This window comes from Oscarella lobularis, chromosome 1 (genome assembly GCF_947507565.1).
Source record: "Oscarella lobularis chromosome 1, ooOscLobu1.1, whole genome shotgun sequence".
NCBI lineage: Eukaryota > Metazoa > Porifera > Homoscleromorpha > Homosclerophorida > Oscarellidae > Oscarella > Oscarella lobularis.
In genome coordinates, this window is record NC_089175.1 from 258085 (window position 1) to 286032 (window position 27948).

Below are 27948 nucleotides of genomic sequence, written 5' to 3' on the forward strand. Positions count from 1 at the left end.
CAAACCTGAGCTCCCGTACAAGATACGTCGCGTGCTGCATGGTCCATAAAAAAAGTAGTAAAAAACGCAGCAAAAAAGAAACTGAAAAAAAGCAATGCAATACTTGAAATTAGTGAAATTCTTCGTGGCAATCACTTAGAGGTGTTGGCTCTCCTGTGAGTGTCACGTTGCCCTCGAGAACGTTCGATGGAGCCATGGTCATTTGATGAGGTTGCTGCCCACCAACAAAGATTTTGATGACTGTTGGCTCGACAGTCCATTCCGTTGTCCAAACTGCCATCTGTCGTGGAGTCACTGTAAAGTTGACCTGCAATTTCAAATAGATATACTATTTATTAGTAAAGTGTTTTTTTTTTACTTTCTTCCGCCCTTCTGAGCCAATAGATACCCTTTGAAAGCCTACAACCTGCATGTGAGGCGCTGGAATTGATTCATTTGCCCAGTGAATGTAGACTTGAACCACCTTGTATATAAAACAATTCTAATTAATTAAATGCTTTCATTCAATACTAATCACCTCATCTCCTTCTTTGTCACCAACGTTCTCAACCACCACCGAAACGGAAATATTGCTGCATATCTTTGCCTCGGAAGTTACAATGAGTTGAGAATAGGCAAACTGAGTGTATGACCTGAGTGAAAAAGAATGAGCCAATGAAGTTTGATAAAACCATATTGACTTACAGTCCATATCCAAATGGGTACAAAGGTACTCCTTCAAAGTATCGATATGTTCGATTAATCATTGTGTAATTAACGATGTCTGGAACCTTGAATTTCGTTTTGCAAGTCACTGAATACAGAGTGGTCATTTGCTCAGCGTACCTGATCCAAAGACATTGGCCAAGTGGCTGGAAGACGTCCTGCAGGATTGACGTATCCAAGGAAAAGGTCAGACAACGCACTTCCTGCTGCCTAAAATTTGGCAAAGTTAGACACGTAAATAGGATGGCAACAGATATCTCACTTGAGCCGGAAAGAAACACTCAATAATGACATCCACATTGTCTTTGCCCATGAGATGTTGAGAGGTCCAGCGTTAAACAGAAGCAAAACAACCGGCTTTCCTAACACAAATCTAATTTTTAAAATAAATAAATTTGTCAGATTAGATGCCTTTTGCAGTCTCATAAGCATCCATCAGTAGCTGAGCCTGATGACCAGGAAGTTCAATGTCAGAACGGTCGTGACCTTCTCTTTCCAAATCACGTCCTAAACAAAAGCACGTAAACAAGGGCTATCTAATACTGAGTAACGTTGTCACCTGTTCCTAGACAGACAACAATTACGTCAGAGCCATTTATTGCCTTCTTGACTGAATCAGCATCGTAGGTGCTGCCAAATAAATTATTTTCTAGTTCATATATAGAAGGAAATACATGTATATATACTCGCATGCGGAGTCGTCGCGCAATCATTGAATAGGTGAGTCCCGCTAGTGGAGTAGTAACAAAATTCTCCTAGTAGAAGAAAAGTTTTTCGACGTCAAAAACGGCAGAAACAACTTGCCATTATTGTTGGAGAATAGTCTCCAAATAGAAGACGCGAGTCGTTTGCAAAAGGACCCAGAATCTGAAAACATTGACTGACAACACATTTTCACTTATTCTGTTTTTACCGTCATCTGATCAAGAGAATGCTCTCGAAGTGGCAGAACATTTTTCTCATTTTTCAGCAACACGAACGACTTTCCAGCGGCAAAACGAGCCAAATCTTGGTGCTCTCTGCTTTGAATGATAGACACATCTAGCCTAATAAAAAGATAATCAGAAAAGAGAAGTATTTTATATAGAAACTCTTACTTGCTATACGGATTCATTTCCGGTGGATCAAACTCTCCCAGAACCATTCGAGTCATAAACAGACGACTAGCACAATCGCGCAGAGTAGACTCGTTCACCAATTTCTGTACAAAATCCACTATAATAAAATACTTTCTATACATATAGGAAATAACCTGATTATAGGCTTCTTCCAGGTGAGAAAACGTCGTGTTTTCATCGTTACCGTCCTCCAAACAGGTACCCGCGTTGACAGCTGCCGCTGCTGTGTGAACTGGGTCTTGAGTATAGTTGTGCTGCGTCATTATGTTCTCTAGAGAAAGAGCGTGGAAAGGGGAGTCTCTGCAAACTTCTTCAAGCTCACCCAAGGCACCCTGATCGCTAACAACATAGCCTAAAAGTCTTTACGTCAAATTGATTGGGTATATCAGTATGTGAAAATTTACCCTCAAAATTCCATTCGTTTCTAAGAATTTCGGTGAGGAGTTTTGAATTGGCACAAGCCGGAACGCCTTGTATGCTATTAGAATTTCTATTAATCAATAATATACTACGTTAAATCAATAAAATTGACCTGTTAAAGCTACACATGAGACTGTAGCTTCCAGCCATAACACACGCCTCAAATTGGGGCAAAAACGTCATTCTCCAATCTCGATCAGAAACCTGTCAAGTAGACGATTTTATAAAAGAAATTCCCTTACTTCAATCTTCTCACTTTTGAATCAAAGCTAAACCTGGACACAGGCACATCTTCCGGGCCCCCGTGCACGTCAAAATGCTTGCAACCAGCATTAGCACGCACATAACGATGATCATCTAAAACAACCACGCGCTTCTCATCATAAGACTTATGTACTAGAACACGCCATTTGACCGGACAAATAGGGACACTCTCCAAACGTCTCCTGGTTTCGACCCCAGCGTGGATCACGCATAATGTTTACGACAGGACTCCTAAAAGAGAAATGAGTCTCTTCTCTATCCAGGAGAATATACGTACCAGCAACTCAAGCCAGTATGAAAGGAATAGTCACCCAGTGCAGTGGCATTATTGTTCTATAAAGAAAATGAAATTTCTAATGTGAATAATGCTGATATTCTTACCTTTGCTCTGACTTCTTTTGACGTGGCCTCAGTAACGCGATAGACAAGATCGTAGTCAAAACTTGCAGCCTTGATGATACGGTTACCGGTACATGTATAAAGAAACTACGTAAACATGTATCTCATACCATTCCAAGAGCCTGAGGAAAGGACGTTGCAGCACCGGCTCCCACGTCTCCACTCAAACATTCCGTCCCAAACTGATACGGCTTGATTCCCAATCTTTCTATGGCTGGAGTAGGACCTGCAATGACAAGTGGGCGTGGATCATAACATCTACGAGTACAGGTTCCTCTTTCTGTCTTACTGTTCTTCCGTGCGCCTCCGTGGGACATCTGTCCTGCAATTTCAGAGATGTTGAGTCGTTCGACCAAGTCCTGGAGGCGCAATGATCGTCTAGAAAGAGATGCTCAGCCTGCCACGGTTTACCGCTACGCGAGCTTCGAAAGAGAGCGACGTGTTGCGAAAAGGATAGTCGTCTGCCGTGCAAACAACGACAAGGAAAACGATAGCGAGTGCAGAAAGCATAGAAACAGCCGAAATTCCAAAATACTGCACGGCGAATAGCGCACTATAGTTAAATTTTATTAGTGCTCATAAAAATTCACGGTAATTATGCCGAAACAAAGATGACATCATGCATTTTATCACGTGGCACAATCACAAACAAATAAATAAATAAGTCAGACTTAAATTATTACAGTTAGACACTCAAGATTATTACAGAAATTTTGGCTTTCTCATCTTTGCTAGAACTTCGTCCATTGATGGTCTTTGACGCCTGTCCATGGCAGAGCATAGTTTGGCAAGTTCCAGTAGATGTCCAGGCAAGTTCTTGCACCATTCAATCCGTGGATCAATCATATCCTCGGTATACCCCTCTTTTTCCTGATCCTTCATATAAGTGATCTAGAAACAGACTCATAAAACTACAGTAATCATTCCTAGTTTTTCTACTAAGTCCATCTTCTTGGAATAACTGTATGGAGGCAACCCAGTGACAATCTCATAAAACACCTAAGCCACAACAAACACTGTGAGCCCACGAATTCCATAAAAGTAAAATATTAATTCGTTACCATTCCCAATGCGTACACGTCAACTTTCTTTGACAGGATTCCCAAAAAGGCCTCCGGTGGCATGTACGATCGCGATCCAACCATCACGGTTGTAGAGACGTACGATTTGTCACAATCCCAGAATGTTGACAGACCAAAGTCAGCCAATTTCACTGTCACTCTCTCGACGTCGTCGTTTTTTAGCAAAATATTAGCTCTACAAAAGAAAGATTAATATGTAAAATATATAAAAATTTCTAATTACGTCTTGACGTCACGATGTATAATTCCGATGCTGTGTAAATAGTTTAGCGCATCCGAAAGATCTTGTACAATAAACAAACGATCTTTCCAGTGCGGAGGATTCGGATTATTCTAAATACAAAACGTATAGTCAGAAGACACGAACTACCCTAGTGATCAAGCATTCTGACCTTTGATAACGCTTCCCTTAGAGTTCCTCCCCTGATCAGTTCATAGGCCATACACAGTTCTGGACCGTCGATGCAATAGGCAATAACAGATATAATGTTGGGATGTTGACATCTAAACTTAATTGAAAATATCTTGCTACAAATAAAATAAAATTCCTCTTGCCTGGACAAAGCTTTCATTTCAGAAGAAAACTGCCTTCTTGTTAGTCTCACTGTTGATGGTCTGTCATTCTTCGGCTAATAGTTCATTATAATATTTAATTATTATTATGTATCTGTTTCTACTATTACCGGTTTGTATCTTTTTACTGCCACCGCTACGTCTTTCCCGCGCAAATTGAGGTCGCCAAGATACACTTTTCCAAAGCTGCCAGACCCCAGTAAGCGCTTGTTGCCTTCATCAAAGTCACTTGTTGCCTGCTTCATGTCATCATAGCCTAATAGTTTCACACCCAAGTCATCTATGTCGTCCACATCATCCGTCTCAAGAGAACGATCTTCACTTGATCTTGATGAAGTTGGCAACTCAAGGTAATCTCGATGAGGAAAAGATCCTCTATTATTATCAGAATCTGAAGAGCGTTTTTGCGGTCCAAATTCCGTTCGTCGTTGATGATTATCGTTAGAATTGTTTTTATCTCCTGAGTCAGAATTGTCTCCATTACTATCATCTCCACCATCTCCACCTGCTCCAGCCACACAGTTCCCCCTAATTCACATAAAAACTGTCCTCAGGAAAAACCAACACGACAACTCGGTCTAACTAAAACATACCTAGTTTTATTGCCAGGCGTCTGTAAGTCAGCTGAGGTCATTTCGAAATTTCTTTCAACCACAGTGACCCTTCCAGTGCTATCCTGAACGTTGTCAATCTCAGATGTTCTTTTCGGACTACTCACAGAAGAGGAAAAAAATTGCTGGGTTCCACAGCAATCTACTGTTCCTTCTGTTCCTTTTCGAGATTGTGATGTTCTACTTTCCCTTTCAGGGCGTTGCTGCTTGTTCTCATCCGCACTGTTTGGCACTTCAAAGTCAGGTGGGCAACTGTTCCACCTTTGAAGCTTGAGAACACTGACGGAATTTAAATTTCTCGGCACTTCTCCGTCTTCAAGTTTCAACCCGATGTCTTCAACCTGACTCAGAGAGGAAAAATCGTCAGATTCTGTTTCAGTCTGTATCACCACTACCTTTTGATTGCTGCCACTGTTCCAATGCGGAGGAGCAAATGCGATGTGAAGACTGAATTCTTCTACCAATAGCCCGGGCCAGAGCCGCTCTGGCCCGGGCCGGTCAGAGCCTGAGCTGGTCAGTGGCGATTGCGCCCTCTTGCCTTTCATTCTATTGGAAAGAATCGCCAAGGCTATTGTGACCACTAATAGCAAGAAGATCAGAAGCAGCAGCAAGATCTCAAAATAGGGTGCTCTCTGGAGCTTCGGGCTATCCGGAGGGTGACAGACGTCTCCAGCTCGAGCTACTACTGCATCTTTTAAAGTGCATCCTACCGCAAGAGCACCAACGGCCATGAAGGAAAGTTTGATGACACTGCATTATTGCCACACGCCCTTTGCCCCGTGAATCACGCTGATCCGACTCTCGCTCACGTGCAAAAAAGTCCTACACCACACACACCTCGGCGTTTCCCCACTTTCAGTTTTAAACCCAACGTCTTCAATCTGAGAGGGAAAACCGTCAAAATCTGTTTCAGTCCGCAACACACTACCTTTTGATTGCTGCCACTGTTCCAATGCGGACGTGATGTGAAGACTACTTCTTTCTGCCATAATGCAACACAGTAGGTCAGGAGGGCCAAAGCTGATCAGTGCTATTCTTACTGCACGCTCTCGCGAGCTGGACCAGAAATGAACAGGTATCAGCAAGTAGATTCAGTACCGGCTACAAACGCGAAATAGGGTGTTCTCTGGAGTCTCGGGCTATGCACTCGGTCCAGGAGGCGACAGACGTCTCCAATTCGACAAGAGCTAATACGTTGCAGTCTGGCACACAAATGAAGAATAGTTTGTTGATCGATGACTCACCTTCTATATGAGACCTTGCTCACGTGCGGACTTTCTGCTCAAAGAAAATGGCCAAGCGCTTTCTCAGTCCAGACGCCATTAATCGGGTGCAGAAGACACATCCTGTAGCTAAAATGACGACTTAGTTACACCAACAAATTTTCTACATACGATCACGCAATACAGTACATAAACACACGTACAGAGCGCTTCACCTAGATTCATTCACAAGATCTTCAATTTTCTTACGAATCTAAGATTCAGTTTAGTCAAATAAGCATAATCATGCGCCCAAGTCACTTCTTTCGTTTTTGGCCTTTTGTCTGCGTACAAACGCGTGCATTTTTTTGAAAGAGCGAACAATTTCCGAGCCAACGAGGGTGGCCAAGGCGTCCGAGGATCTGTCAGAATGGCAGGATCTTCACCTGCACTTTCCAGATCTATAAAGTACATAATCTACTCAAAACGTTCTTAGAAATACCTAAACGTGTCAACAAGATAAGGCAACATACAAGATCAATTTTCTTTGCAGAACTGTAGGGCGGTAAACCAGTGACGATTTCATACATAATCTAAAAAAACAATGAATGACAACGATACTTGATCGCTTGGTAGCTGCAACCATTCCAAAGGCGTAAACATCAACTGCCGGCGATACGCGACCTCTAAGGGCTTCGGGAGACATATAGCTTTTTGTCCCAACAGGCATAGTGGCATAGAAAGACTCTGTAGTCCCGTCAACTTCGTGTAAATACATGTATGATGAAAGACCGAAGTCGGCTAGCTTTGCAATCAATACGCCTTTTTCATTTTTCCCCAGAAGTACATTGGAACTGCAAAATAAACACGTGTCCTATTGGTAAGTAAATTTGAATAATGGCTTGCCTTTTGACGTCACGATGAATCAAATTGCAAGACGAGTGAATAAAGTCTAAAGCCTCTGATACGTGAAGAGCCATGACTAAGCGGTTCTTCCACGAAGGTGGACTTGGGTTATTCTACAGCACACAGTGTAAGCACGGATCGTAGAGTCTACAATCCGTGGTGTAAGCTACTTAATACAAATACCCTGACCTTTGATAGCGCATCTTTCAAAGTCCCATCCATGAGGAATTCATAAACTATGCATAGCTCAGCAGAATCAATACTGTAGGCCAACAGTTTAACTACATTTTTGTGAGAACATCTGTCATGATTGATACGCCTTTAGATAGTGTTATATAAAAAACAAAAACAGGCTTACGCGGACAAAGCCCGTATTTCGGACGGAAATTGTCTTCTGTGTAGTTGTAGGTAAGATGGTCTATCACGTTTAGGCTAAAAGAGAAAAGAGGATACAATTAATTAGGTTTATTAGTTTGTTTAATACCGGTTTGAATTTTTTTACTGCAACCAAAAAGGGTTTATCTTTCCATCGGAGATGTCCCAGATAAACATCCCCAAAGCTTCCTGAACCAAGAAAACGTCCATTCATAGCCACGGAAGAAGAATTGAAGTCGTCGGTCGCTGCCTTCAGTTGTTCAAACGGTATTTCTATAAGTTCGTGCGGCCAGACCAATGAATCTTGGTCTACACCACGAAGAATAGATGACAGCGCAATCCCGTGCGTTTTTGACTGAGACGAGAAGGAGTCGCGAAAAAAGCGAGATCTCTCTGAGTCTTCTTTTCCACCAGCAGCCTTTGACGGCCTTTTATTTTTATCCTCATCGTCATCTGAGTCATCATCATCCGGATCGTCATGATGGTCAGGTGCCCCACCAGCTGTGCGTAAAGAAGCCTTTGCATTATTAGGAGCGTGCAAAGAATGTGATTGATCATCTTGTCTAGCTTTTTCTCCTGCCATCTCTTGACTAGTGGTATGAACAGAAGGATCAGAAGAAGCACTTCCATTTTTTACTCTTGCAAGCATTGTATCTTTATCATCTCCATCATCCTTATCAGAGCCTTCATCAGCCACATCGCTGACCGTGGTCAGCTTGACGACATGGTCAGAAGAACTTTTGTGATCAGAAGAAGCGAGTTTGTTTATCTTCAAGTCCGATGAACGCTTGTCATCATTAGCAGCCTTTGACGGCTTTTTATCTTTATCATCGTCGTCATCTGAGTCATCATCAGAACTGTCATCATAATCAGGTGTCCTAGCAACGAGTAAAGGAGGCGACTCGTCAATTTGTCTAGGTTTTTTCCCTGGCATCTCTTGACTGGTGGCCTGAACAGAAGGAAGTCTACTATCAGAAGAAGCACTTCCTTTTGCATCAAACAGATGCATTGTATCTTTATCATCACCATCATCATCAGGGTCGGGTGCCACAGCCACATCCACAGCCACATCGATAACCATGGTCAACTTCTTCTGCTGACTGTCGACGACATGGTCAGAAGAACTTTCGCGATCAGAAGAAGCGAGTGCGTTTATCTTCAAGTCAGATGAGCGCTTGTCATCATCAACAGCAGAGTCATTGTCATCACCAGGTGCAGCTGCAGTGAACGAAGGAGGCAGCCCATCATTGTGTCTGCTCGGGATCTTTTGAAAAGTGGCATGGCCAGAGCGTTTACTATAAAAAGAAGCCCTTTCTTTTCCTTCTGCGCTAGACCTTTTATCTTCATCATCCGAGTCATTGCCGGAATCCTCTTCATTGGCAGTTTGCAAAGGAAGCGACTTATCATTCTGTCTAGCTTTTTCTCCTTGAATTTCTGCTTTAATGATACACTTGTTCGACATCTCTTGACTAGCGGCATTGCCAGAAGGTTTACTATGAAAAGAAGTCCTCTCTTTTTCTGCTGCGTTGGGCGTTCTATCTTCATCATTGCCATTATCATCCGAGTCATTGCCGGAATCCTTTTCGTCGTCAGACTCATTAGTTTGTTTAGCTTCTTCTCCTTTAAGTTCTGCCTCACCGCTAAGCATATCCTGGCCATAGACATAGCCAGACAATATACTATCAGTCTGTTTTTCTTCCGCGTCAACGGCCAAAGGAGGTGACCCGTTGCTTTGTATAGGCTTTTCTCCTTTAGATCTCACAACGTTTTCACATTCTTCTTTCAGAATGGTGATAAAGGTAGAAAGTTGCTTACTACATGCAGGAGACACAACGTTGTATACTTTTAGAATAGCTTCTTCAGGTTTCAAATAAACGTTCACTTTCATATCAATCTTGGCTTCTAAAGAAGATGAGTTTTTCCTGGCGGTTTCAGGACTTGAACGGCCATCTCCAACGCTCATACGATCTGCTCGATTTTGCTCTTCAACGACAGGGTTGCTCACATTACGGCTTGGACCATCTAACATCTTTGCCAAGCTGTCTTCTGTCAACTGTTTGTACGGTTCCAACATTTCATAATTGACAGATTCATCGCTTTTGGGCAATCTATGGTACGCAAAAATAGGACTCGTTCTCTTACAACGAAGAAGTGCTCGACCTTTCAACTTTGGGATATATATCGCTTGCGAACTGATTCGAATACGATAAATCATTGCGCCTCCCGACAAAATTCAGTCGAATTTTCACGGCGTGCTGTGTGATGGCGTACACGATTAGGCGACCAATCGACATACAAGACCAATCTCACCGATGATGCCTTTTGGACGACGTCAGCCATCGCTTTTTACACAGAGAAGACGATCGTTCTCCCCGAACAGGACGCGCAGTTTCGCGCATGCGCTGTCGTCAAACATCCGCTTCAGTGGGAGCTGGCGGTGATCACCTGCTACTGTAAGAGACTACAACATAGATATGGTCAGAGTAACTTGTAAGGCAAACCAATTTTTATTCGTTACTTTATCTCTCAGATCCAACAAATTTCCAAGAACATTCAAAACCTACGAAATACAAACACCTTCACGAAATTTGAAGCCAGCTCATTTGAAAACCTCATCCATTCGTGGCCTGTTAATGCGATCTTTTTCAGTGCATCTTTTTGCGAGTCCAATGAGTCCATAGGCAAGATTATAAAACCATCCAATTCGCGGATCAAACAAAGAGCTCGTTTCATTTCCTTCTTTCTCCAATTTAAGCACGTACTCTGATGATGGGAATGCAGAGCCGTATATAGAGAATGCATCTCATGACGTCATTGCACACATCCCTGCGCTAAAAATAGCTTTTCTTACAGAACACAAGGGCGGGGCGGGGCTTTTAACTCACATTAATTTCAAGAATGTCCTCAGATTCAGCAACAGATAACCATGCAGCTCAATGCTAATTGCTACGCAGAAAATTTTACGTCAAACACATACTAGTACACCTTCACAAACAAATCGCTCAAACTTCAGCTAATTTTTTCAGATCTATCTACGAGGTCTTGAATTTCCTTGCAAACCTGAAATGCAATTCAAATGTACTAATACACCCTAAAATCACAGTACTGTCTGTACTTCATTCATTTTTGGCCTTTGGGATGAGTTAAATTGTGTGCACTTCTTTGAAAGAGCAAACAATTGCCGAGCAAATGTGGGTGGCCAAGGTGTTCGAGGATCTATCAGAACAGTGGGATCTTCACCTGCATTTTCCAGATCTTTCATGTACATGATCTACACAATAGTTTAGTTTCTTAGACAAGAAGACTTGGTAAGCAACATACAAGATCCGTCTTCTTTGCAGAACTGTAGGGCGGCAAGCCAGTGACAATCTCATACATAACCTAAAAAACAATGAATGAAAATAAAACTTATTTGCTTGGTAACTCAACCATTCCAAAGGCATAAACATCAACAATTGGTGACACGCGACCTCTAAGGGCTTCGGGACACATATAGCATGTTGTGCCAGCAGGCGCGTAATCATAGAAACATTTTGAAGTCTCTTCAGTTTTGTCTAAAAATGATGAAAGACCAAAGTCAGCAAGCTTTGCAATCAATAAGCCTTTGTCATCTTTCCCCAGAAGTACATTGGAACTGCAAAATAAACACGTGTCCCTATTGGTGAGTAAATTTGAATGCTGATTTGCCTTTTGACGTCACGATGAACCAAATAGCAAGACGAGTGAATAAAGTCCAAAGCCTCTGGACTTGGGTTATTCTACAGCACACAGCGTAAGCTACTGTACTTGGGAAGTTGATTTACAAATACCCAGACCTTTGATAGCGCATCTTTCAATGTCCCATCCATTAGCAATTCATAAACTATGCATAGCTCAGCAGAATCAATACTGTAGGCCAACAATTTAACTATACTTTTATGAGAACATCTGAGATGATACGCCCACCGTTAGGTAGTTACAAAAAAAACAAGAACAGACTTACGCGGACAAAGCCTGAATTTCGGACGGAAATTGTCTTCTGTGTAGTTCCAGGTAAGATGGTTTATCACGTTTAGGCTAAAAAAGAAAACGAAAGAATGAATGCAATATTAGATTTATCGGTTTTGTCTAGTACTGGTTTTAATTTTTTGACTGCAACCAAATTGAGTTTATCTCCCTGTTGAAGATGTCCTAGATAAACGTCTCCAAAGCTTCCTGAACCAAGAAAACATCCTTTCTTAGTCACAGGAGATGAATTGAACCCGTCAGTTGCCGCCTTCAGTTGTTCAAATGGTATTTCTACAAGACTCTGCCGCCAGACCAATGAATCTTGGTCTACACGATCAAGAATAGATGATAGCACAAAGCTACTACGCTCTTCCAACTGAGACGAGAAAGAACAGCGTAAAAGAGGTGACTGATCTTGACTAGTAGTAGCATTATCGTCATCATCTGAGTCATCATGGTGATCAGGTGCCCCAGCAGCTGCAGCGAGGTCTCGAGTTTCTTTACTAATCTAAAATTCAGTTTATCAGATACACTCATATGCACAAACTTAAAATACTTCTTTAATTTTTGGCCTTTCAACTAATTCTAAACTTCTGCACTTCTGTGAAAGAGCAAGGAGGTCTTGCACGTTAATCTACAACAACATCAGATTCTTAGAAAAACAACAAACTTAATAAGCAACATACAAGATCCAGTTTCTGTACGCCAGTGCCAATCTCATTCATAATCTAAAAAGAAGTAACAAATAACAAGGATAGTTGTCTGGTTGGTAACTGCAACCATTCCAAAGGCGTAAACATCGCCTGCTGGTGATACGTGTCCCTCCAACGCTTCAGGAGGCACATAGCACTTTGCGTCAGCAGGTGCAGAGGCATAGAAGGATCTCGCTTCATCTTTGTGCAAATACGATAAACGACCAAAGCCAGCTAGCTTTGCAATCAATGCGCCTGTTTTATCTTTCCCCAAAAGTACATTGGAACTGGAAAAATAAACACGCGTCTTTGTTAGTCAGAAAACTTGAATATTGATTTGCCTTTTGACGTGACCATGAAACGACTTGCAGGACGAGTGAATAAAGTCCAAAGCCTCTGATATGTGACAAACTATAACTAAGCAATTTTTCCACGAAGGTGGACTTTCGTTTTCCTACAGCATACTTAGGAAGTCAATCAACTTGATTTACACTATTCCGACCTTTGACAGAGCATCTCTCAAAGTCCCATCTATTAGCAATTCATAGACTATACATGGCTCAGCAGAATCAATGCTATAGGCCAACATTTGAACTACATTTTTGTGATGACAGCTGCCATAATACGCCCACCGTTAGGTAACTAAAAGTTAAGAAGCAAAAAGACTTACGCGGAAAAAGCTTTTATTTCAGACGGAAACAGTTTCCTGTGCAGTTGTAGGTAAGATGATTTATCATGCTTAGGCTAAAAGAGAAAACGAAGATAAATATTAGGCTTATCAGTTTTGTCTATTACCGGTTTGAATTTTTTTACTGCAACGGGTTTATCTTTCCATTGAAGACGTCCTCGATAAACGTCTCCAAAGCGTCCTGAACCAAGAAAACATCCTTTCTTAGTCACTGGAAAAGAATTGAATCCGTCGGTTGCCGCCTGGAGCTCCTCAAATGGTATTTCCAAAAGTCTACTATCAGAGGAAGCCCCTCCTTTTTTTTCTGACTGTTTAGCTTTTCCTTCTTTGGTTATAGTTACAAGGGAAACATTGTTCCTTAGACAGCGACAACGTATTCGTCGTTGCAGTTCATCTGAGTTGTCTCTGTCAGCCCCAGGACATTTCTTCTTCTTGACATCTACTGCATTAGTATTTTCAGTAGCTGAGGCATTGGTCAATCTAGTGTTTGGACCGTTTTCGTGTAAGCTAGAGTTTTTCTTTTTCTGTAGAAAAATCGCTAGCGGTAGCAATATCAATGCAACTTGGAACCTTGTAGCTCTTTGACCATTGTGGGTCTGAGTCTGGGTCTGGGTCTGGTTCCTGTTCTGAAACTTTGAGATTCAATATGAAGAATGACTTCTCAAGATTCGACGTAACAAATCGCTCAGAGACAAGTCCGACAGCAGAGTTGTCATATTTCTGACGCACCTAACGCTGACTATATTAGTCTTCATGGCAAACACCGATTTCCCACAACCTCTTTGGCTGCAAGCACGCCCTCTAGTGACCACGAAGCTTTTTGGGCCTTATCCTCAGCCATTTGAGCACAGGTTTGATGAGAAGAGTCCCTGACAGTTCTTCGAAAACTGCTAGCGCACGCATTATGCACTTGTGACGTCATCATTACACAAGTACCAGAGCCGTATATAACTCTGACAAGTACTGTAGATCTACGAACTGTTTCCGTTTCAAGTGCATACAAGTAGCTTCTTTACTATCGAAAATGTCTTTGTCGACACTCTGAGTCACTATCAATTACGCCGACTCTGAGTCGCATGTGATGTCGGTGAAATGCAAAAAATGTTACTCACACAACTGAAAGTACTCCCGTTGCAGTTCTTTCAGCTCCGGCAAAACCTGGTAATGAAGCCATACATAAGGCAAAACAACTAGCTGCTTCACTCACTTCATGAACATCAGGCCTCCGTGGCACAATCACAAACAAATAAATAAATACGTCAGACTTAAATTATTACAGTTAGACACTCAAGATTATTACAGAAATTTTGGCTTTCTCATCTTTGATAGAACTTCGTCCATCGATGGTCTTTTGCGCCTGTCCATGGCAGAGCATAGTTTGGCAAGTTCCAGTAGATGTCCAGGCAAGTTCTTGCACCATTCAATCCGTGGATCAATCATAGCCTCGGTATATCCCTCTTTTTCTGCATCATTCATATAAGTGATCTAGAAACAGACTCATAAAACTACAGTAATCATTCCTAGTTCTTCTACTAAGTCCATCTTCTTGGCATAAATGTATGAAGGCAACCCAGTGACAATCTCATAGAACACCTAAGCCACCACAAACACTGTGAGCCAACCAATTCCATAAAAGTAAAATATTAATTCGTTACCATTCCCAATGCGTACACGTCAACTTTCTTTGACAGGATTCCCAAAAAGGCCTCCGGTGGCATGTATGATCGCGATCCAACCGACACGGTTGTAGAGACGTATGATTTGTCACAATCCCAGAATGTTGACAGGCCAAAGTCAGCCAATTTCACCGTCACTCTCTCGACGTCGTCGTTTTTTAGCAAAATATTAGCTCTACAAAAGAAAGATCAAAATGAAAAAGTACATGACAATCTCAAAATACGTTTTGACGTCACGGTGTATAATTTCAATGTCGTGTAAATAGTTTAGCGCATCAGAAAGGTCTTGTACAATAAACAAACGATCTTTCCAGCGCGGAGGATTCGGATTATTCTAAATACAAAAACGTATAGTCAGAACTATTGTTCTAGTCATCAAGCATTCTGGCCTTTGATAACGCTTCCCTTAGAGTTCCTCCCCTGATCAGTTCATAGGCCATACATAGTTCTGGACCGTCGATGCAATAGGCAATAACAGATATAATGTTGGGATGTTGGCATCTAAAATTAATTGAAAAGAGCTTGCTACAAATAAAGTATAATGCTGTTCCTTACCTGGACAAAGCTTTCATTTCAGAAGAAAACTGTCTTTTGGTTAGTCTCACTGTTGATGGTCTGTCATTCTTCGGCTAATAGTAAATTATAATATTTAATTAATAATATTTACCGGTTTTTACTCATACTGGTTTGTATCTTTTTACTGCAACCGCTACGTCTTTCCCACGTAAATTGAGGTCACCAAGATACACTTTTCCAAAGCTGCCAGACCCCAGTAGGCGCTTGTTGTCTTCATCGAAGTCATTTGTTGCCTGCTTCATATCATCATAGCCTAATAGTTTCACACCCAAGTCATCTATGTCGTCCACATCATCCGTCTCAAGAGAATGATTTTCACTACTTGATCCTGATGACGTTGGCGACTCAAGGTAATCGAGGCCTTTTCGCGGTCCAAATTCCGCTTGTCGTTGACGCTTATCATTAGACTTCCTTTTATCTTCTGAGTCAGAATCATCTCCATCGCTACAACTTCCATCATCTCCACCTGCTCCAGCCACACAGTTCCCCCTGCTAATTCACATAAAGACTGTCCTCAAGAAAAACCAACACGACAACTTGCTCTAACTAAAACATACCAAGTCTCTGCAGCATTTTCACAGCCACGCATCCGTAATTCATCTTCTAGAATGTCATATTTTCTTTTAATCACAGCACCCTCGTCTCTTTTAGTACTAGCAGAGCTGGAGGGCTTTTTATCTTCATCCTCTGAGCCATTATCATGATCAGGTGCACCTGCAACGAGGTCTTCAATTTTCTTACAAATCTAAAAATTCAGTTTGTCAAATATTCTTATGGGCCCAAACTTAGAATACTTCTTTCATTATAGGCCTTTTAGACGACTCGTGACTTGTGCACGTCTTTGCAAGATCTAACAATCGCCGAGCAAAGGTGGGAGGCCAAGGTTTCCGAGGATCTATATGAGATGTGAGGTCTCCAACTGCCTTTTCCACATCTCTCATGAATAGAATCTACACAAACGTTCAGCTTCTTGGGGAAAAAACAACCTACTAATAAGCTACGTACGAGATCCGTTTTCATTGCAGAACTATAGGGAGGTAAGCCAGTGACAATTTCATACATAACCTAAAGAACAATAAATGACAATGATATCTATTTGTTGGTAACTGCAACCATTCCAAAGGCATAAACATCGCCTTCTCGTGACACGCGACCTTCTTTTACTTCAGGAGCCATGTAGCACTGTGTGCCAACAGCCATAGTAGAATACAATGCTTCATCTTTGTACAAATGTGATGAAAAGCCAAAATCAGCTAGCTTTGCAATCAATCTGCCTTTTTTATCTTTCCCCAGAAGTATATTGGAACTGCAAAACAAAACTTGCCCCTATTGGTAAGTAAATTTTAATACTGATATACCTTTTGACGTCACGATGAACAAATTCGCAAGAGTGAATAAAGTTCAAAGCCTCTGATATATGAAGAGCTATGATTAAGCGTTTCTCCCATGTAGGCAGACTTGAGCTATTCTACAGAACACTATGTAAAATCACACTACCTAAGGAATTTAGTTAGACTACCCAGACCTCTGATAGCGCATCTTTCAAAGTCCCATCAATTAGCAATTCATAAACTATGCACAGTTCAGCAGAATCAATACTGTAGGCCAACAATTTAACTACATTTTTGTGACAACATCTGCCATGATTGATATGCCCACCTTTAGGTAGGTACAAAAAAAAACAAGAACAGACTTACGCGGACATAGCCTGTATTTCGGACGGAAATTGTCTTCTGTGTAGTTTTAGGCCAGATGGTCTATCATGTTTAGGCTAAAAGAGAAAATGAGAGAAAGAAGATATGAAGTTTATCGGGTTTGTGTAATACCGGTTTGAATTTTTTTACTGCAACCAAAGTGGGTTTATCTTTCCATTGAAGACGTCCGAGATAAACGTCTCCAAAGCTTCCTGAGCCAAGAAGACATCCTTTCTCAGACACAGGAGATGAATTGAATCCGCCGGTTGCCGCCTTCAGTTGTTTGAATGGTATTTCTAAAAGTTCATGCGGCCAGACCAACGAATCTTGATCTACATTGTGAAGAATAGATGACAGCGCAATCCCACGCGTTTCCGTCTGAGATGAAAAAGAACTGCGAAGAATGCGAGATTCCTCTGCTGAATTGCTCTTTAGGGTGTCAGTTGAGCTTTGATGACTGTTTTTTGGACCCTTTTTTCCACCAGCAGGCTTATGCCGCTTTTTGTCTCTATCATCCGAGTCATCCGACTCATCTGAATCATGATGGTCCGGTGCCCCAGCAGCTGCAGTGCGCAAAGGAGGCGACTCGTCATTGTCATCATAGCCAAATTTCGCAGCAACCAACATTTTAATGATGTTGTCAACCTAAAACACGTATTCTCAAACATATAACAACAACGTGAGAAAAATTCAACCTTATCCATTAGAGGTCTTCGTTTGCTGTTTTTATCAGTACACATCTTGGCAAGTGCAGTTAGCTCTCGGGCCTCAGCATGGGGCCATGGTACTCGAGGATCAAACATGATATTCACATCCTCCTCTTTTTCCTCTACTTCAAGCATATAATTGACCTGTAAAATAGGATCACGTTTAATTAATTAATTAATTAATTAATTAATTAATACTAATTTACAATTACCAAATCTACTTTCTTGCTATAACTATATGGAGGAAGCCCGGTCACAATTTCATAGAGGACCTGCAGCCAATGACTGTATAATACTGTTATTCACACACATGGAGTCCTTACCACACCAAACGCATAAACGTCTGTTCTTTGAGATGCTTTGCCAAGATATGTTTCTGGCGCCATGTAACTTTTTGTCCCAACGGATAACGTCACAGAAAATGATTCCATTGGATTACGACCCTCTTCAGTGATAGTCGCTAGACCAAAGTCTGCCAACTTAGCATTGTCGTCTTCTCCAAGCAACACATTTCCACTGCAGGTACATATCAACACATGCACAGAAGGTCGTGCTGTTTATCACCTTTTTACATCGCGGTGCAGTAGTCCAGGAGTGAGACAGTGCAAGTACTTGAGAGCACTTGCAATTTGACTAGAAATGCGTAGGCGGCTTGACACACTTGGAACACTTTGACTTTCCTAAAGCAACATCATAAAAAATATACAGTAGAAAAATATCTGTAGAGCCATACCTTGGCTAATGCTTTTCTCAGAGTCCTTCCGTGTACGTATTCATAGAGCAGACAAAGCTGAGGACCATTAACTGACAAGCCCATCAGTTTCACAATATTCTCATGATTAACCCTATGATCAGCATTGAATAGTTAAATGTCTTGGCTAGTCACGTGCAACATAGAAATACGGATATCAATAGCGTTTAGAAAAACACTTTTAACTTTTAGTTCCTACCGTATGAGAGATGAAATCTCAGTCGGAAATTGCTTCTTGTTCAATTGTATTCGAGATGGTTTATCATCTTTGGGCTAATAGAGATATGGTATCATTAGATTGATATAAATCATCTAAGATGCAAATAAAATACCGGTTTGAATCGTTTGACAGCAACCTTAGTTAGTCTGCCTCCTACTTCCAAATCTGCCAGAAATACGTCGCCAAAGCTTCCAGAACCAATTAGAAGTGTTGAATCAAAATCTTTAGTAGCTCGAGCCAGTTCTTCAAATTTGGATATAGTGACAAGGTCCACTGTGCTATCCTCCGTCTGAGCAAGACAATCAGCACTCGCTGAAAAAAATTCGCTAAAAGTTTCAGTAAACTTTTCCCATTCTGGAATAAAGCTATTTTGGTTCATTGAAGTTTCCTTTTGGTCACATTGAGAATCACACGTCCTATCAACTTCATCTAAGTCTTCCGTGCCTTTGATGTTCTCTTTATTTGCGGAAGTACATAAAACAAAGGTGAATTTCTTTAAAATGCCTTTTTTAAATAATTTTTCAATAATATCGTAGATTGCTTTCCAGACATCAAGAAATTGTAAATCATTGGGGTCAAAAAAGCGCATACGATAAAAAAATAACGTAGGCCGAGCCTCTTTAAAGACTTTCTCCCGTCCCTTGCAAAACTCGTTCAGAAAAGCTTTCACCGCTTGTTCTCTGGATGAATTATTCATTTTCTGAATAACATGGCCACAGTGACCTCCACCATTATTAACCATATTATTGTTTATCTTCAAATCAAACCGGTGCACTTCATTCTTATTTTGCACAGGCTTTTCTTTCAATTTATTTAGTAGTAGTTTAGGTAGCTCACTTTGTAGCATTAATTTCTTCAACTTGAGTCTGTTGGCTTGAGCAGAAACAACAGTGCTCACGTTAAAATTGTCAGCAAATCGGAACTTCAACGTGTGGCTCCGATTGCATTGGCAATTTACGTATTTATCCTTCTGTATTCCTAGCAGAGTCAATGCAACTTACAATTGATCAATTATAAGCTGTAAATAACGTCAACCCATCATTACAGTGTTTTAGTAGAGGATAATGATAAATTATGATAATAACGGCTTGTGCAGTCTTAGAAATGCTACGCGACTCTGTGTACCTGTTTTAAAATAGAACTTCCTTTCTTCTTGCATGATGACGCAGCGGTTACTCGTGGCCAGTGCGCGCTTAGTTGTGCATTCAAGTTGTGACTGTAATAAATAAACATCATTAACACTTTTTAACGCTCACAGCAAGAAAGCACCGCTGCATAATGACGTACAATTAGACAGAGAAAGTTTAGAATGAACCGAAGACGGAAGAGCCACCTAGCTTCCACTTTCAACCGTTGAACGAGAAGGAATTTCGACAAGTTTTAGGATTCTTTCGAAGGTTGAAGTCTATGTTCTCCTCACCAGCTCGCGTTTTTTCACTGTACCGATGCTCTGAGGCCAAACTCGCCAGTGTATTACGTGTTCGGTTCATTCTAACTCTATAGTAACAAGTACCCTAGATCAAACCAATCTTACCTTTGGGGGTGTCTCTAAATGCAAAATCAAATCGTCGTTGGCCTTATCCTCAGCCATTTGAGCACATGCAGATTCGATGAGGACTACTCGCTACGCCTAGCGCACGCGCCGTTTAGGACTGCACAGATACTGCACAGATGCCCGAGCTGAAGTGCCGTTTCAAGTGGCTTCTTTACGCGAAAATGTCTTTGTTAAACACTAATACGAGTCTCTGTCTTTGGCTGTTACGCGGAGACTCTGGATCGCACGCGATCGACAGGGTATTTTTATGTCCGAATAAATTTTACGCACTCAACCGAAAGTACTCACGTTGCAGTTCTCTCAGCTCCGCCAAAACCTGGTAATCAAGTTATGCATAAGGTAAACACTTACAGCTAGCTGTTTCACTCACTTCATGAACGTCAGGCCTCCGACTACTGTCCCAGCTGGTGCAGCGCTTTGCCAAGTCAAACACTTTTCGTGCAAGCCCGCTTGACCAATTACAACGAGGATCTAACATTCCAAGAGCGTCATATCCCTGCGCTTCCAAATCTCGAATGTAGGTTGCCTAAAAATACTGTAGCATTACATTCTAGTATCATCATGCAATACGCTTTACCAAATCAGTTTTTTTGGCAGGAGAATATGGCCTCAAGCCAGTCAGCAATTCGTACATAATCTAGAGCAGTTCCCATAATTATCACAAAAATACCATATTCAGAAATATACCATGCCCAGCGGGAAAATGTCTGTTTTTCTTGAAAAAACGCCCTTTGTTGCTTCTGGAGGCATGTAACATCTCGTACCAGCAATTGTAGACCCCGACATAACAATCCCTTTTTCTGATTCATCTTCACATATAGAACAAGCTAGACCAAAGTCCATAATACGAGCTAAGTTATCCGATCCAAGCATGACGTTGGAACTAATAGTGGGTGAATCAATAAACCAATCCGTAATCTGATCTCTCGTCACATTACCTTTTGAGGTCCCGATGAATAAGTGGAGCTCTCGACTCCGTCTGAATGTGTAATATGCCTTTTACAATATCAATCATAATTTCTAAACGACGTTTGGCACAAAGAACTTCTTTTGATCTCTACAAGAACCAAAATTAAAATATAATGCCTCAATAGAGAAACCAAGAGAACCTTTGATAAATTTGTAGCTAGAGTGCCACCATCAACATATTGAAATATAAGACACAGCTCTGGTCCATCGCAGCTGTATCCGAGAAGTTTGGCAAGATTAGGATGAGGAGGGCAACTACACGGACTGAATGAAAGAAATTGTTTGCAAATCAGTCGTCGCATACCTAAGAAGTGATGCCATTTCAGAATGAAACTGTTTTTTCACCCAAGAAGACGGCCGATTTGTTTCTTTTGCCATTTTTAGTCTTTTCACGGCAACCTGCTGGTCGTTCCATTTACCCAGATGAACCGAAGCGAATCCGCCTCGCCCGATTTCCTTCTCGAAATTATTTGTCATGTGTTTCACAAAGTCGTAGGGCACATTGATAACTTTGGGCGGGTCGTCAACCTTTGTTGTCACGAATGAGGACCGTACATAGACTAGGCTGTTTACCGTCGTACCATAGAAGGGCTCGTTGTGATGATCGACTCCACGGGCTTCGGCAATTCTCGTGCACATCCAGCTTGTTTGCCCGCCGTCTTTGGTGATGGCGAGTTAGCTATGCTCACATCTATGCTCACATTCGCTTCAGCCGAGGCCGATTCTATCCGGGATGGTGGCGAGAGGCACTGATTGCCTCCGAAGAAGGGGAAAAAGGGATGCTTTCCAATCTTAACTAGCTCTTTACACTCTAACGACGTTTCCTACCACCGAGTAGGCAATAGAGAAGAACGATCAAGAACCAAACGGCGCTTACAATCAATGCTTTCAATCTTTCTTCGTCTTCTAGCCAATCGGCGTCGGTATTTCGGACATCGATGCCTCCTCTTCCTTCGTAGCCTTCTCTCAAATAAATCTTTGAGATGGTACTCATTCGGTCTTCTACACTACGGCAGCCCGATTGGCAAACTCAGGCAAACTCCGGGCGTCCCTGTTAAAATCAAATATTTTACATCTCTGATAAAATAATTAAGCAATATAATTGCGAGACATTTGGCAGAAAAAGTAAAATTGTGCTGTATACAATGTATCTTTTGCTTGTGAAGTAATTCGCCACACATGATATCACACAAGCCCAGAGATCTGCTATTCAGAAGAATCCAAGCCGCCAGCTAAGCTTTTAATGTCGTCATAAATCTAAAACACGCATCCTCGTACATAAAGCAACAGCGTGAAAAAATGCAACCTTATCCATTAGAGGTCTTCTTTTCCACCAGAAGGCTTATGCCGCCTTTTATCTTTATCATCTTTATCATCCGAGTCATCATCTGAATCGTGATGGTCCGGTGCCCCAGCAGCTGCAGTGCGCAAAGGAGGTGACTTGTCATTGTTATCATGGCTAAATTTAGCAACCGACATTTTAATGATGTTGTGAACCTAAAACACGCATCCTTGAACGCGTAACAACGATGTAGAAAAATCCAACCTCATCCATTAGAGGTCTTCTTTTGCTGTTTTTGTCAGTGCATATCTTGGCAAGTGCAGTTAATTCTCGAGCCACAGCATGAGGCCATGGTACTCGAGGATCAAACATGATATTTACATCCTCCTCTTTTTCCTCTACTTCAAGCATATAATTAACCTGTAAAACAATTGAAAAACGGACCACGTTTATTTAATTAATTAATACTAATTTACAATACCAAATCTACTTTCTTGCTATAACTATATGGAGGAAGCCCGGTCACAATTTCATACAGGACCTATATCCAATTGACTATATAATACTGTTATTCACACGCATGGAGTCCTTACCACACCAAACGCATAAACGTCCGATCTTTGAGATGTTTTGCCAAGAAATGTTTCTGGCGCCATGTAACTTTTCGTTCCAACAGACAACGTCACAGAAAATGATTCCATTGGATTACGACCCTCTTCAGTGATAGTTGCTAGACCAAAGTCAGCCAGCTTAGCATTGTCATCTTCACCAAGTAACACATTTCCGCTGCAGGCACATATCAACACATGTAAAGGAGGCCGCGCTGTTAATCACCTTTTTACATCGCGGTGCAGTAACCCAGGAGTGAGAGAGTGCAAGTACTTGAGAGCACTTGCAATTTGACTAGAAATGCGTAGACGGCTTGATACACTTGGCACACTTTGACTTTCCTAAAGTAACATCATGAAAAAAATTATAGATACTGTACAGTAGAAAAATATCTGTAGCGTCATACCTTGGCTAATGCTTTTTTCAGAGTCCTTCCGTGTACGTATTCATAGAGCAGGCAAAGCTGAGGACCATCAACTGACAAGCCCATCAGTTTCACAATATTCTCATGAGTAACCCTGTGATCAGCATTGAATAGTTAAATGTCTTGGCTAGTCACGTGCAACATACAAATACAGATATAATCAATAGCGTTTAGCATGCTAGACTTTAAACTTCCTAATTCCTACCGTATGAGAGATGAAATCTCAGTTGGAAATTGCTTCTTGTTCAATTGTATTCGAGATGGTTTATCATCTTTGGGCTAATAGAGATATTAGATATTATTAGATTGATATTAATTGTCTGAGACGCATAAAATACCGGTTTGAATCGTTTGACAGCAACCTTAGTCAGTCTGCCTCCTACTTTAAAATCTGCCAGAAACACATCGCCAAAGCTTCCAGAACCAATTAGAAGTCTTGAATCAAAATTGTCAGTAGCTCGAGCAAGTTCTTCAAACTTGGCTACAGCGACAAGATCCACTGTGCTATCCTCCGCCTGAGCAAAAGAAGCAGCACTTGCTGACAACAATTCGCTAAAAGAAGTTTCAGTAAACTTTTCCCATTCTGGAATAAAGCTATTTTGGTTCAATGACGTTTCCATCTGGCGACTTTGAGAACAGCAAGTCTTATCAACTTCATCAAAGTAAAAGCGCTTTATGTTTGTAAAGAAGAATGATAATGGTGTCTGGAGATCTCTATTGTCGCTGTCCTTCTTTGCATCGATGACATCCTTGACAATGACAATGCCTTCTCTACTTCCTAATTTTTCAATATCCTCGTTGGTTTTTTTCATAAACCCGTTTATCAAGAAATCGGTAAATAATTCGCTGTAATGATCATCTTTGCCAGAAACGTCGTACTCAAACACCTCTAGATTGAAACAGTTGTTGTCTGTATGGATATCACACAAAAATGTAGTGGTATGATCAGCGTAAGAGAGAAACATAGAGAGAAACGTAGAAATCTCTAGAAATTCTTTTTTCAATTTCGAGAACATTTTTTCAGCAACTGTTGGCAGTGTGAAAACGCTTTTTCCTCCTTCAATTTTTATTACATGTATTTCCTTTCTTTTTAAAAGTTCCTTTTTCAATTTCGCAACCTTTTTTACTTGTTTGGCAAGAAATTTTGTCAATTTCGCGATTCTTTTTGCATCGCATTTTATCGGTAATGTAAAAAGGCTTATTACTCTTTTAGAAAAAATTTTTTTCCAATCCACGGCTATTTTTGCTGATTTCAAAGGATCTAGTTTGTTTTTATCTCTTTCTGGAAGCTCTTCTAAAAGTTTTTTTGCTGTTTTTTCATCATCTTGCCGAGATTTGATATGTGCTATATATTTCCTTCTTCTCAAGTCGCAGAACGCTTTTTTGCGCTTATGCTTGCAAAAAGAAGTTTTCCCTGGCATCCAATCGTACGAAAGCTGAAAGCAAAGCCTAACTTGAGCTGTTTGTCCGGCGAACGAGAAGGCTGCGCGCGCACGTAGCCAGACACGTGATGCTGGCTAATCCGAATTATATATCGCAACGCACCGCGCAAACGCACTCAGAATGGTTCCTGATTTTGCGCATTCACATCTAGCTAATGAAAAAACTAAACAGTTTCAGCACCTCTTATTACTATTTTAACCCAAAGTCGTCTGAGACCTTCACAAGTTCATCATAAACCTTAGCAAAGACAATAAAAACTATGAAAAATAATTTCATCCTAATTATACATTTTTCATATGTGGCCGATTAGAGCTGTCCATCTCCCCACACCACAGTGAAAGCTTGTACAACTTCTCTGCCAAATAGGGTGGCCAGTCAACCCTTCGATCAAACCAGGCTCTTAGAGAGCCTCCTTCGTCACGCAAGCGCCGCGCATGAGACATCTAGAAAAACATTTAATTAATTCCTAGCCTACCGAGCAGTGTTAACTTTCAACCAAGTCAGCAGAACCATGTTTATAAGGAGGACGACCAGTAATTGTTTCTAGTAGTACCTGCAAAAGAAGTCATTGCTAATTAATCACAGTTCAATTAGGCTAACAAACTCCTGACCACGCCGAATGCATAAACATCCACTTTCCACGACGTTTTTCCTTTTATTGCCTCTGGCGACATATAGGGGAGAGTCCCTAATGGAGGGGATACATTAAACGACTTGTCAAAATCCTCTTCATCCACAAATAAAGACAAGCCAAAATCCCCTAACTTGGCCCCATCGCTTTCATTTCGACCGAGAAAGATGTTCAGACTACCACATTGGTTTAGTAGAAAAACTCAAGTACATAATTAATCTTTACGATTTGACGTCACGGTGCACCAAATTGTGTTCAGTGTGAAGATACGATAGAGCACTAGCGACGTCCATAACTGCTTTTAGACGACGAGCAAGTGAAATTGGATTCGGATTTTTCTATTACGTGAAAAAAAGAGAATGTGCCACAATGAATGAATGAATACAAATTGTGTGTACATACCAAAGCTCGATTTAAATCACCTCCAGCCATATGTTCATACAATATACAAAGACCATCCCCATCCACGCTCTGCCCCAAAATTTTCACTATGTTGGGATGATGAACTCTAATGACACAAATAATAATTTAATTGAGAGTTTTGATCGAATTTTACTGTGACAAAGTATGAACTTCTACTGGAAACTGACGTAGCATCAGACTCAGCCGTGAGCGGCTTGCTTCTCTCAACTGCAACCAGAAGCAATACACTAATCATCAATTACCTACAGTGTGACTATCTCTCCTAACAATTTTAAATTTCTTTACAGCCACCGTCGTTTCTTGTCCGTTCAAATTCATTTCTGCCTCATAAACATCTCCAAACGTGCCTGATCCCAGTTTCTTGGCGTCACTGAAGTTGTTAGTAGCTCTAATGACGTCATTGAAATCGAAAGCGGGCGGGGCTTGCGCTAGCTTCGTTTCCGATAATCGCAAAGGAACTTTCAAAGATTCTGAAGCATCATCGCTATTCTCTAATTGGCTCGAATTATTAAATTCGGCCCATCGGTTCAATACTACGCAGTCAGCTGTACTATTAATTACATTAATATAATGGATCTATTTCTTACGTTGCTGACGTTCTTCATCAAGTTTTGGGTCTTTCTCTTGAAACGCCTTACGGATTATTGGGTTTTCTTTATGTTCTGATTCTCGCCGCCCCTTTGCTGGGCCTTTTCCTTTATCCCATGATTTTGGAAATTTCTTAGGTTCCAATTTTCCAAAAACTGCGTCTTGACGTCTTTCATTAACTTCATCATATGGCTTGCGTTCTGCTCAAAACATTCATTTCGAACAATCGCTTCTGATTATCCTTTTCGTTACTTTTGAGAATATTATTGATTTCATGAATCAGATTAGCTGCAAACACAGGTTAAGTTAGAGAAGAAAACTCTATGTCATCAAAGCACCATCTTTGCTTTCAATGCCATAACAAGCAAGCACATTAAGACGGTGACGACAGCACACCACAGGAAAAGAATAGAAACGTTGATTATTAACCTAAATGAATACCAATTGATTTTCTACAGTTACGGGTTAATTTTTGTAAAACACAGTTACATGGTCTTCAAGGCTTTTCATTGCAGCATAACTCTTTGCCTGACAATTCACAATCAAACCTGAGATAATACTTTCATAGACCTGAGCACGTGGCGGTGAGAAAATCGATAACAAGAGGAGAAGACCACTGTACCTTGTATATGGGCTTGAATTCGACTGCCTCCTTCTCAGCTCGTACTTTCTCACAGCCACTGTCGGAAAATGACGGTTGTTGACAATCCTAGTAATTTCGCACGCAACGCATGGCGCTCAAAAAGTAACAACAAACAGCAGTACACATCTATACCCTAATGATTTCGATTCCAGCTTCGATTTGACGAACATAGAATCTAAGAAGAAATCGTCAGGTTGTGGCCTAACAGTCGATCAAAAGTACAGAATACGCAGCAAAGCTGCATTTAGAATTCTAACTTCCTTACAAATGCTTGAGCCTCGATGCGCAATTCTTTTCCGCTTCTCCGACCGCCATTATTACCTGAGACGACGAAGCGTAAGCGACATGAAGTGACTCAGTTCAGCAAATAGGCTACCTTTCCGCCTATTAAAGCACTAAGCGCGTTCGTTTCTTGCGATGTTCGCACCATAGAGGGAGAAACGCCAGGGACCCTGCCGCATGCGCAGAGCAGTGGCACGTGAGATAAATTAGAAAATATGCATGTAAAATAGCAGTCACCATATAACACATACAACTTGTTAAAAATAAAAAACGAATGCTATTAATTGTAAATTACGTACTACCACAAACATTGAAATATAATTCCGTTGTACAGTGCGCTTTTATGAATAAGGGCGTGAGCGCTAATTGCCCTCCTATCCCTTCTTTTTTTCCCTTTAATTCCTCCCCTATTTCCCCTTCCCTCTTCCTTCCTCTCCCTCCCCTCCGTTTCCC

The 27948-nt window shown here is 41.2% G+C and overlaps 8 protein-coding genes across 16 annotated transcripts; all 8 read right to left on the minus strand.

Annotated features, from left to right (window-relative positions):
- Positions 1-27: 27 nt before the first annotated feature.
- On the minus strand, positions 28-1212 carry LOC136193173 (thermostable beta-glucosidase B-like). The gene is made up of 7 exons (XM_065982006.1): positions 1117-1212; positions 968-1067; positions 826-915; positions 685-770; positions 518-632; positions 359-463; positions 28-307 (listed from the first exon to the last, which is right to left on the minus strand). Exons 2-7 carry the CDS (start codon positions 1016-1018, stop codon positions 110-112), a joined length of 645 nt encoding a protein of 214 aa, XP_065838078.1. The 5' UTR covers positions 1019-1067; positions 1117-1212; the 3' UTR covers positions 28-109.
- LOC136193187 (xylan 1,4-beta-xylosidase-like) lies at positions 1117-3455 on the minus strand. The gene is made up of 17 exons (XM_065982032.1): positions 3318-3455; positions 3196-3265; positions 3017-3132; positions 2889-2957; positions 2785-2840; positions 2651-2738; positions 2500-2619; positions 2356-2447; positions 2228-2301; positions 2146-2175; positions 1958-2094; positions 1803-1906; positions 1619-1751; positions 1510-1572; positions 1392-1460; positions 1265-1335; positions 1117-1212 (listed from the first exon to the last, which is right to left on the minus strand). The coding sequence occupies exons 1-16, from the start codon at positions 3414-3416 to the stop codon at positions 1321-1323; spliced, it is 1335 nt and encodes a 444-aa protein (XP_065838104.1). The 5' UTR covers positions 3417-3455; the 3' UTR covers positions 1117-1212; positions 1265-1320.
- A 46-nt stretch (positions 3456-3501) lies between these two features.
- On the minus strand, positions 3502-20282 carry LOC136192880 (uncharacterized). 5 transcript variants are annotated; one of them, XM_065981647.1, is made up of 26 exons: positions 20067-20167; positions 19934-19989; positions 19772-19862; positions 18759-19624; positions 18626-18699; positions 18409-18520; positions 18240-18355; positions 17999-18191; positions 17888-17947; positions 17664-17819; positions 17101-17613; positions 16972-17045; positions 16800-16911; positions 16633-16742; positions 16388-16580; positions 16280-16339; positions 16069-16224; positions 15929-16019; positions 15832-15877; positions 15382-15766; positions 15254-15327; positions 4381-4492; positions 4212-4321; positions 3968-4163; positions 3846-3905; positions 3502-3797 (listed from the first exon to the last, which is right to left on the minus strand). In XM_065981647.1, the coding sequence occupies exons 1-26, from the start codon at positions 20134-20136 to the stop codon at positions 3609-3611; spliced, it is 4275 nt and encodes a 1424-aa protein (XP_065837719.1). In that variant the 5' UTR covers positions 20137-20167; the 3' UTR covers positions 3502-3608. The 5 variants fall into 5 exon arrangements, 4 of the variants coding, with proteins under 4 accessions (XP_065837719.1, XP_065837703.1, XP_065837727.1 ...); XR_010671252.1 differs by lacking the exons at positions 3502-3797; positions 3846-3905; positions 3968-4163; positions 4212-4321; positions 4381-4492 and adding exons at positions 13947-14180; positions 14230-14507; positions 14556-14615; ... (1 more) ...; positions 14923-15032; positions 15088-15199 and having other exon boundaries at positions 15832-16019; XM_065981631.1 differs by having other exon boundaries at positions 15832-16019.
- LOC136193038 (uncharacterized) lies at positions 6213-10058 on the minus strand. Of its 3 annotated transcripts, XM_065981830.1 has the most exons (12): positions 9966-10058; positions 9816-9910; positions 7765-9763; positions 7639-7712; positions 7470-7581; positions 7281-7393; positions 7018-7228; positions 6908-6967; positions 6696-6851; positions 6611-6648; positions 6417-6524; positions 6213-6359 (listed from the first exon to the last, which is right to left on the minus strand). In XM_065981830.1, exons 1-11 carry the CDS (start codon positions 9993-9995, stop codon positions 6455-6457), a joined length of 2958 nt encoding a protein of 985 aa, XP_065837902.1. In that variant the 5' UTR covers positions 9996-10058; the 3' UTR covers positions 6213-6359; positions 6417-6454. The 3 variants fall into 3 exon arrangements, 2 of the variants coding, with proteins under 2 accessions (XP_065837902.1, XP_065837909.1); XM_065981837.1 differs by lacking the exon at positions 6213-6359 and having other exon boundaries at positions 6599-6648; XR_010671281.1 differs by lacking the exons at positions 6213-6359; positions 6417-6524 and having other exon boundaries at positions 6696-6835.
- Positions 10191-13911, minus strand: LOC136193086 (uncharacterized). 3 transcript variants are annotated; one of them, XR_010671283.1, is made up of 20 exons: positions 13801-13911; positions 13593-13751; positions 13516-13546; positions 13130-13464; positions 13005-13078; positions 12837-12948; positions 12676-12788; positions 12423-12621; positions 12329-12370; positions 12199-12276; positions 11770-12150; positions 11638-11711; positions 11471-11582; positions 11343-11413; positions 11085-11289; positions 10977-11036; positions 10771-10926; positions 10541-10715; positions 10267-10481; positions 10191-10215 (listed from the first exon to the last, which is right to left on the minus strand). XR_010671283.1 is itself a non-coding variant. In XM_065981884.1 (17 exons), exons 1-17 carry the CDS (start codon positions 13861-13863, stop codon positions 10665-10667), a joined length of 2367 nt encoding a protein of 788 aa, XP_065837956.1. In that variant the 5' UTR covers positions 13864-13911; the 3' UTR covers positions 10524-10664. The 3 variants fall into 3 exon arrangements, 1 of the variants encoding a protein (XP_065837956.1); XR_010671282.1 differs by having other exon boundaries at positions 10192-10215; positions 13130-13546; XM_065981884.1 differs by lacking the exons at positions 10191-10215; positions 10267-10481 and having other exon boundaries at positions 10524-10715; positions 13130-13546.
- Positions 20283-20390: 108 nt separating the features above from the next.
- On the minus strand, positions 20391-22183 carry LOC136193131 (uncharacterized). Its single transcript, XM_065981934.1, has 9 exons — positions 22048-22183; positions 21752-21994; positions 21475-21698; positions 21311-21425; positions 21140-21258; positions 20889-21084; positions 20779-20838; positions 20572-20727; positions 20391-20517 (listed from the first exon to the last, which is right to left on the minus strand). The coding sequence occupies exons 1-9, from the start codon at positions 22162-22164 to the stop codon at positions 20464-20466; spliced, it is 1284 nt and encodes a 427-aa protein (XP_065838006.1). The 5' UTR covers positions 22165-22183; the 3' UTR covers positions 20391-20463.
- A 98-nt stretch (positions 22184-22281) lies between these two features.
- On the minus strand, positions 22282-24914 carry LOC136193102 (uncharacterized). The gene is made up of 9 exons (XM_065981899.1): positions 23824-24914; positions 23691-23764; positions 23468-23579; positions 23287-23402; positions 23046-23238; positions 22934-22993; positions 22717-22872; positions 22477-22667; positions 22282-22427 (listed from the first exon to the last, which is right to left on the minus strand). The coding sequence occupies exons 1-8, from the start codon at positions 24904-24906 to the stop codon at positions 22485-22487; spliced, it is 1977 nt and encodes a 658-aa protein (XP_065837971.1). The 5' UTR covers positions 24907-24914; the 3' UTR covers positions 22282-22427; positions 22477-22484.
- Positions 24915-24993: 79 nt separating this feature from the next.
- On the minus strand, positions 24994-27917 carry LOC136193111 (interleukin-1 receptor-associated kinase 4-like). Its single transcript, XM_065981911.1, has 16 exons — positions 27590-27917; positions 27479-27534; positions 27346-27388; positions 27193-27279; positions 27060-27140; positions 26909-26999; positions 26823-26858; positions 26570-26770; positions 26250-26515; positions 26116-26189; positions 25962-26067; positions 25785-25897; positions 25540-25735; positions 25425-25481; positions 25216-25371; positions 24994-25165 (listed from the first exon to the last, which is right to left on the minus strand). The coding sequence occupies exons 1-16, from the start codon at positions 27641-27643 to the stop codon at positions 25118-25120; spliced, it is 1665 nt and encodes a 554-aa protein (XP_065837983.1). The 5' UTR covers positions 27644-27917; the 3' UTR covers positions 24994-25117.
- Between the last annotated feature and the right edge of the window lie 31 nt (positions 27918-27948).